The 9,165-nt window shown below is 38.9% G+C and overlaps 1 protein-coding gene across 6 annotated transcripts in view; it reads left to right on the forward strand.

Moving 5' to 3' along the window:
- AGTPBP1 (ATP/GTP binding carboxypeptidase 1) overlaps positions 1 to 3,889 on the forward strand; it is a 68,366-nt gene extending 64,477 nt beyond the window's left edge. For all 6 annotated transcript variants that reach the window (XM_072360204.1, XM_072360205.1, XM_072360210.1 and 3 more), the window contains one exon: positions 375 to 3,889. In XM_072360204.1, coding sequence (XP_072216305.1) covers positions 375 to 552 — 178 coding nt within the window. In that variant the 3' untranslated portion in view covers positions 553 to 3,889. The remainder of the gene's footprint in view (positions 1 to 374) is intronic.
- The last annotated feature ends 5,276 nt before the right edge of the window (positions 3,890 to 9,165 follow it).

Genomic DNA, 9,165 nt, shown 5'->3' on the forward strand with positions numbered 1-9,165 from the left:
TTCTTGGAGGCCATGAGTTGAAGACATAGACATAATAGATATGATAGCAGCTGCTATTTCTGTATATGTTCCCTGCAGCAGTGTGTGATAGTGATATAATTTTATGATCTTTGTACAGGTCATCGGTTTAATGTTTGTTTTTTTTTGTCATAGAGCTGACTTGTCATGGCACATTTTGATAATGGGTTACGTATGATTGACTAATTAGTTTAGAGTGTGTTTTTGTCTCTTAGCTGTCTTACATGCAATCAGGTAAACTGTCCTTTTCCTGAGGTCACTTTTGGATTATGTCAGAATAGCGACAGGGCACAGTCTGATATTGTGTTCAGGGTAAAGCTTTTAACATAATTTATGCAACTTCTTGTTCATTTTAGCCCTACAACATACGTTTTGGATGAAGATGAGCCTCGCTTCCTTGAAGAAGTTGATTATAGTGCAGAGAGTAATGATGATCAAGATATTGAATTAGCTGATAATGTGGGTGATTATGAGGCCAGCAATCAAGAAGATGGACTCTCAGACTCAGATTCAACAAGGGTACTCCTTTCTTGAAGCGCCTTTGCATCTGGTAATGAGAAATGAGGAATCTTGGGTTCTCATAGCCACATACTTCCTTGTTCATGTCTACTAAGGGGATAAGCTTAAGGAGCCACAGTAACTGGATCCTTTCAAGCTCAAGGACAATAAATATTTCTGATTTCTCATAAATTGGCACTTGTTTTATTTAAGGAATTCTGTGTTTTCTCTGAGCATGAACTAGATAAATTTTCTTACTGGTTCATTTTCTACTGAGTAGCATTGCATGGCATTTTGTGTCCTTAAAGCCTATCATCAAAAAAATGGGTTATAATTCATGGCGCGTCAGGATGCAGAAATGAATTCTTTGTGGTACAGTTGCTTCCTGAAAAATTCATCTGTACAGATTTTTTAAATTATGTTTGTATGTGTGTGCATATGCGTGTGCGTATACTGAGGTGAAAAGGTTATTTTTCAACATTACGTTAATACTAATACTTGATTGTGTTTGCAATAATGTAGTGCCTGCTCTGAAACCATTTGATAATTACCAAATTAAAAATGAAAAAGTGATGTAGGAATTGTTGCTCTTGTTTCTTGCTTCTGAGGATTGTATGATGTTACCACAGTACTAGCTGAAACTGTGACATCTGTTCATAGTACAAGAGTTCTGCACAGCAACCAGTTCAGCCTGTATTCAGAAGAATTGTAATGCTTCTTTGAAAGTGTTTCCCCCTAAAACACCCATGGTTTAATAGGAAAAGATTTTTTTTTCTTTTTTTTCTTTTTTTTTTTTCTGAAGTGTACATGACTACAAGTGATTAGATGTACTCATTGTATATATGTTTAGCTACCCAGTTCCTTGTTTTATTTTGTTTGGTATGCACGTAGTTATGGAGCTCACTTTACTGCAGGCACATTGATGTATATATCCAATTTAAATGCTTAAAGAGGGGAGGTCCAGTTTTATTGGAACATCTTCTAATTGGTCTGAATTCAGTGTTAACCCTCCTCTGAGAAGGAGATCGGACTATGTAGCCTCCTGAGCTCCTTTACAGCCTGAAAAATTGTGCTATGATTTTGTATTCTTCATGTTTAAAGCTGTCAGACATGAGGTTTTTACTTTTTTGTCTTCTCCTGTCATCTGCCAGCTCCTGTTTCTCCTTATCTCTGCTTAGTGTAAAATGTAATGCAAAGATGAAGTTGCACACTTTTATTTACAAAACTTGCATGTTTTGCAATGAAAAATATTTTTCCAAAGGATTTTCACTGGATGTGACCCCACTGCAGCATTCATTTTCTGTTGCATGTGCAGAGACTTAAGGAGCATGAAGAATAACACTCATAAATTACAGAAGGGTTTAATTGATGAGAACACTGTGTGCATTTACTGCTGCAAATGGAACTATATTCTGAAGGGGAAGGGTGCCATTGGCAGAAGGATTAAAATAGATCAGGGAATTAGCTATATTGACTCATTAATGCTAGGAAACTGTTTTTCACCAGGATTTGCCATTTCAAATGGAGCACTGGTTGCTGATATCTGTCTGTATTGTTCTAATTCTGAAAATGGGGAAGGGTTTCTGGCCCTCTGGTGTTATACTGCTGTATTTTTGTTTAAAGATTTATATTTATGTCAATAATAATCATGGACTGTGGAGATGTGAGGCTATAATGAAGTTGGATTCTTATCCCCATATTTATTTCTCTCTAGTGAAAATAATAGTTTCTTGTGTTCTTAGAACTATGTACTGTGAATAAGAAAGTTTATTTAATAACCTGTTGAAGAGGTGTTCCCTGCAGTGAAGGTGCAGGGGAATTACCTGCCAGGAAGGAGGATTGAACTTACCACAAAGTTTGAAATATCTTTAAATTGACCCAGTGAATGCAGTGCAGAATGCTCTTATTACAGTGCCACTTTACTGGGTCTCTGCATGAACATCATCATCCTTATGGATTCATACATCAGTAACTTGGGTAAATAATTTTGGCTTAAATTTTGGAAGGTGCAGGATGCCAAGTGTTAGTTAACCCAACTGTGCATTTTTCCTTAGTTCCCTTATGAATTTGTATTAACCCTGGAACATGTTTTTGCACACTACAGACAAGACTAGAAATGTGCTAGATCCAATTAGAAATAATTCTGGTTCAGTAGTTAAAAAAAAAACACAAATCTGGTATTTTAATCCAAAGTAGACACACATCTATGTACTCATGTCTTGTACGGCTTCTAGGTAGTGTAAAAAAATAAGTTACAAATGACTTACATAATGACTCAGGATAACAGGCACTTTTCTAAAATATTGTTCTTTTCATGCATTCGATTCTAAAGTAGCTGAAAATTAGATTTCTATATTTGATTAGATGTCAAGCTGTCAGTTGTGGGTCTGAAGTACTTCAGTGCAGTTCCAGTACAAGAGTGAAGCTTTACCCTTACCTTGCATGTTGCAGAAAGTGCAAAGGCCATGTGTCTGGCATGCTTTTCTGCACCTTGTTTTGCAGGTACATCATTCTGAAAGGCCTGGTCTCCATTTGTGCCCACAGGGATGCAGGTTCTTGGGTGGAGCGGCCACAGCCCTAGACACTTCACTTATTTATCCCTTCTCTATTACTTGTTGCCACTATTAACAACATTGTTGGCATTCACTCTCCAGTATCCCATTAGTAGTTTGGTGAGAAGTTTGACAGCTTAACTGAAACTGGAATAGTTGGGGCTTGAGCACGTGCTGCTCTGTTAACAGAGGCATTCACCCCCATTAAATGGTCAGAACAGGAGCAGAGAATGACGACTCCTTATCTGCCAAGATCAGTTTCTCGTGGCCGGACCCAGAGATCTTTGTTTTGTGTATTGGCACTTCAATATAGTTTTGGTTTTAAATGACGCTCTTTTACTATAAGCATGACTGATTCTCTACGAGAAAAGGAGTAATGTCTTTTTCCTGTAACAATAACAAATAAGATTAAAAACAATAATTAGATTTGTGTTATTCACTGTCTGTCTTCTAAGCAATTGCTGAATGATGAATTCCTTTATTCCCTCTCCAGGTATCATTCAAATTGCAGCTAAAATTTGATATTGTGTCTTCACTGGTTACATCACTTGGTGTAATGTAACTACAACCAAATATGCTGTTAGTGCCAAAGTCTTCTCTGGGTGTTTTTGGAGGTGGATTGCTTTATCAGGGAGAGCTGATTTTATTCTCGTATAAGACTACAGTAGCAGTAACGACAGTTCCCAAAATGCAAGAATTCCAGGTTTCAGAGAGTTACCATTGTAATGCTGTGATAGATATACTTGTTGCAGTGTTATTATGCATGCCTCAAGTAACAGTACTTATTAATAAAAATATATAATAAAGAATGAATTACAATCACTTTGCTTTCCTTCACATTTTATTGGTTATAAATTTAAAGGCTTTCTTGTGGTAGCATTTGCTGCTATCACTGTGTACCTACCTATAGGAAATTAGTATGTGCAGGATATTGTTTTTATTGGCAAAGACAGCACACCGCAGGCTTAGAGTACTATTTGCACATTATTAGATTGAATTGTAACTTAAAAAAAATAAAATAATTACCCTTCACAGTGAAGGACATCACAATGCATACAGAAAAATGGTTTTTGGTGAGGGTCTTTCTGCGCTACACAGCAAACAGATTTCTGATCTGATCTAAGAAAGGCCACATTTTACTCTTCAGTGTATCATCCCATTATATCCACCTCAGTCTGAAGCTGAGGAATAGCTCATTTTTGCTATTTGCAGTAGCAATCTTAGTATTTCAGATTTTATTGGTTTTTAAGGAAAAATTTAATACAGGAAGCTGGACTTTTTGTTGCGTGAAGCAGTATGGAAAAGGTGACTAGCAATCATCAGTGTCATTTTCTCAAATAGACACACAGTTTACAAAGCTACATCTGTCTGCTTGATTGAACTGAAAACTTCATTCCCAAGTTCTGTCAGCCAAACTTGCAGAGTTTAGTAGAGTCAATGTAACTCCGAAATTAGTCTAAGGAGATCTTTCATTGAAATAGTTTTTATAATTTTTTTTTAGGTCATTGGGATGTTAAGCATTTGTTCTCTGACTGGTTGCTGAAACAAACTATTTCTTACTGACTTTGAAGAAATTTCTTCAAAATGTGAGCTACTAAACGGCTATCAAAGGATACACTATCATAAATAATGCATGGCTGGACTATTCTTAATAGTATTGTATGGACAATTTGTTTAGTTGCTGTTAAGTAGTTCATAAAACATATCCCATTAATTCTTATGTTATACAAGACGTTAGGTGCAATTTTTTTTTATTATTATTTTTTTTTTTTTAAGAGAGCATACTGTCAGCCTAGCTTCTGAAGCTGCTCAGAAGGAATTGTCTGAAAATTGCAAGTTTAGTGAAAGGGAAACCATAAACTATAGAATTTGTTAAGCCAAATTAAGTAGTTACTAAATGCCAACCATCTGCATCCTTTTGCTGCCTATGCAGATTTCTTACCGTGGGATGATTGTGCTTTGTGTGTGCCCTTCTTTCTTGGAATGGGGTTCTTTAGCATGCATCATTTTTCATGGTAGATTGGAAGAACACATACTTAAATGAGCAGTACCGAATAGCACTATTATAAAGAACTAGACTAGCAAAATTCTACAATAATACTTCCATGCATTAAGTGTTCCATACGTGAAATGTAGCTGCTAATGTGGAATGGGAAGATCAGATTGAAGTAACTTAGAAGAGGAGCTGCTTCTGCACTGTCCATCCAAACTTAGCAAGGTAAAATGTTAAATGCACACAGCTTAGTAGAAGAAATATTTGTTGCAAAATCTAACCAATTTTTTCTCCTACTTCATTTTAAAAAACCACAAAAACAAAAAGACTTCCTTGCTGTGTACATGGAGAACTCACTCTGCAATTCAAATTATTTTTCAGCATGAAAGAGGGAAGCTGAGTCCAAAGATGGTATAATGCTATTTGTAGATGACTTCCTTCAGCTTAACCTGCATAAGGCCTCTCAATTTAAGGTGCATGCTAAGCAGGTTAGAAATGCTGAGAATAATGAGGTTTGCTCTAGAACACGGAGGTCCATGGCTCAGGAATGTTCTATTCAGATAATTATATTCATGGAACAACAGTCTTGCTTTGCCTCAAACTTGCAAATGAAAGAAGGGTGATTTGCCTTCCAGGGAGCTGGGAAAGGTGAAGCACATGCAGCAGATGTTTTACAGCTTGCAGTGTTCCTACAGAATCACAGAATTCTGGAGTCTGGGAGGAAACTCTGGAGAAAACCTGATCCAGTCCCCTACCATAAAAAGCCTAGCCTCATCCTCTTGACTCCTGTATTTTAGTTGCTTATAAACACAGATAAGATCCCCCACCCAGTCTTTTCTACTCCAGGCTGAACAGCCCCATGTCTCTCAGCCTTTCCACATGAGGGAGATGCTTCAGGCCCCTCATTAACTCTGTGGTCCTTCTCTGGATGCTCTCTAGAATATTCGTGTCTGCCTAGAACTGGGGAGCCCAGAACTGGACATGTTACTCCAGATGGGGCCTCACTAAGGCAGAGAAGAGGAGCAGGAGAACTTCTCTTTAGCCCTAGGATCTGAAACAGCTCCAGGAGGCTACTGGCTTTTGAGTTGAACTGCTTTGCAAAGAGGAAGTCCTTCATCACTTAAGCGGCTGCTTTCTGCTCTACTTAACAAACATCCCTTTCATGGAAACATTCAAGGCTAGACTGACAGGGCTCTGAGCAACCTGTTCTAGCTGCAGGTATCTTTTCAAGACTGTGTATCTTTCAGTGGTCCCTTCACACTCAAATGATTATGTGATTCACTCAGTGTTTGGGGGTTAGATGAGAACTATTGTCTTTTCTGGCTAATTATCTAAGTCAACCTAAATAACTCTTAATTTTTTCCTGAGAGCATTGCTCTTAGGACTCCTTCATCCCCAAATGAATATGAACCTAATTCAGCATAAGATGAGAAGTACAGGGTAAGGAAGACAGATGATCTTTAATACGTTGTGTAATATTTGCTCAACCACACCATATTTACATAACTCTCACAAATGAAACAAGCAGCCTGGCTAACCCCCAGATTAAAATGCCTCAGTAATACATTTTGTGAAGACAAGTTGGAAAAAGGTGTCCTGCACAAACCCTCAGCCAATAGTCTGCCTTAATACTTGGCTTTGCTTCAGCATCCCACTTAATTTAATTTACTGCTTTACCCTGCCAATTGTAAAGTCCAAAACTGGATCAGATTGTATTCCAAAAGAATATGTGCCCCTTTTTTATTTTTTTCCTGTTAAGACTGCTAAAACAGCACCTCGCTGCTGCATAATCACAAAATGGAGACACAGATTTGATTTACACACATCTAGTACTTGCGCACAAGTGCACAAGTTCAACTTCATCCAGCCTTGTCATGCTGGTCCTTAAGCTGAAGTGATAACTTGGTAACATTTCCATCTTCCTTTTGGTTTGACCTCACTGTTGACAAAAGCTTTATGTTATGAATCATACTGGCTAGGATTGTTTGAAAACTCTTTTGTTATCAAATGCAAACCTTGATTGTGTTCCAGAACAAAAAGAAAGTGCCCCAAAGTGTCTGTTTAAAAGCAGTAGTTCATTATTCAGTATGCCAGCTACTCATTCCTTTTGTCCAAAACCCCAGAACCCAGAAAAGAAATTCTCTGTCTTTCAAAACTCTTTTTTACCTCCATATTACTGGAATGAGTGACTTCAGGAAGACGCTAGGTATAGAAATCCCTTTACTCTAACTACCTGGACCCATGTTTTAGTACGGAGGGCAGACCAAATGTGATTTGCTGTAACCTGGTTGCTCCTGGTCAGTTACTTCAGTAAAGAAAGTGAGTCCCTTGTAGCTCTCCCTGTATTGAATCAAAAGTGCTCTCATTGACAGCAGAGGAAGTTTTCAGCTAAATATCATTCACTTCGTTATATCTGCTTGGGAGATTTGTGGTGAGGTTTTTTCTCTGTCTTCAAGCTGTGCTCTGCAACAGTAGGTGGCAGAGGGGAGAGTAAATTGTGATTTGCACATCTTAAGGGCCATGCTGGGTGGTGCTGAACAGTTACTGTGCCTGTCTGACTCACCAAACAGGACAAAATTTCTCTGGGTTCATGTTGGCTGTGACAAAAAAAGGGAATGATGGACTTGATCTTTGTAGGTCCCTTCCAAATGAACTATTCAAAAATGTAGCAAGAAGAGTGGTCCTAAAATATTTTACAGTCACTAGTTGACTCACTTGTCAGGACAAAATTAAGCTTTCTGGCAATAGAGCCAAACAGTGCACAAGATCCTTGTGTATGTGTATGTGTATGTGTCTGTGAGTAGAAGGCTCAGGGGTCCCAAATAACTGCAGAATTTAGGGTTGTGTGTTCTATTAGTATCATTCTCTCTTTGGTATTCATACAGTTTTTAAACTATTATTAGTTGCATCACTAATGTCCCAAGCTGAGAAAAGTTTTCTTCGAAAAACATGAGTCAAATCATTCCTCGTAATGTGAAATTGTCACCTTAAAACCAGTATCTATTCACAATGTTACCACTGTTAAATTTGAGTGATTTACATCACAAGGATTTGTGGTGACTGGCAGGTGCCAGTGTAAAGGGAACAGTATAAATGAAATAATCCAACAAAGGTTTTAAAGCATTAGTCAAAGAAGTTGGAAAGAATGTACCTGAGACTCCAGCCTTATGTGCTGGAAGGCTCATGTGCTGATTGAGCTTTAGAGTTTGCAGGAAGAGACGTTTAAGCCAAATGTATCTGCTGGAGGCAGAGTAACAGTAAATTTGGAGAGACATTTTCTCTTTCCCAAGTGAAAGGCTCTCTATGTCTCTCAGTGCTAAAGGTTTAAACAATATGAACAGAAGATTATGCACTATTGCAAATTGAAGAGACAGCAAACAGAGGTCTCAATTTCCTTAGAAGCGAGGGAAGGAAGGAAGGAAGGAAGGAAGGAAGGAAGGAAGGAAGGAAGGAAGGAAGGAAGGAAGGAAGGAAGGAAGGAAGGAAGGAAGGAAGGAAGGAAGGAAGGAAGGAAGGAAGGAAGGAAGGAAGGAAGGAAGGAAGGGAGGAAGGGAGGAAGGGAGGAAGGGAGGAAGGGAGGAAGGGAGGAAGGGAGGAAGGGAGGAAGGGAGGAAGGGAGGAAGGGAGGAAGGGAGGAAGGGAGGAAGGGAGGAAGGGAGGAAGGGAGGGAGGGAGGGAGGGAGGGAGGGAGGGAGGGAGGGAGGGAGGGAGGGAGGGAGGGAGGGAGGGAGGGAAGGAGGGAAGGGAGGAAGGGAGGAGGGAGAAAGGGAGGAAGGGAGGAAGGGAGGGAGGGAGGGAGGGAGGGAGGGAGGGAGGGAGGGTTTCTGCTGTTCCTGAAGTCACTAAAGCTCTGAATTTATAACATCCAGGTTTGCAAATGCACTCCTTTTTAAAGTAAATTAAACTTTGATTTTATCATGATAACAAATACACTTTTATTGGTGTACTGACAGAAAAGGCACCACTTTCTTACAGAAGGCCACCTGCCTCTACAGCTGCAGATAGAACTAACTGAAGGTCACTCCTTGTTTTCAATGATGTTCTTCAAAGCTTCATTCTTAATTTAGATCTATAATGTGGAAGAAATGTACCATTTTCCATCTG

Source organism: Excalfactoria chinensis, chromosome Z (assembly GCF_039878825.1).
Source record: "Excalfactoria chinensis isolate bCotChi1 chromosome Z, bCotChi1.hap2, whole genome shotgun sequence".
Lineage (NCBI taxonomy): Eukaryota > Metazoa > Chordata > Aves > Galliformes > Phasianidae > Excalfactoria > Excalfactoria chinensis.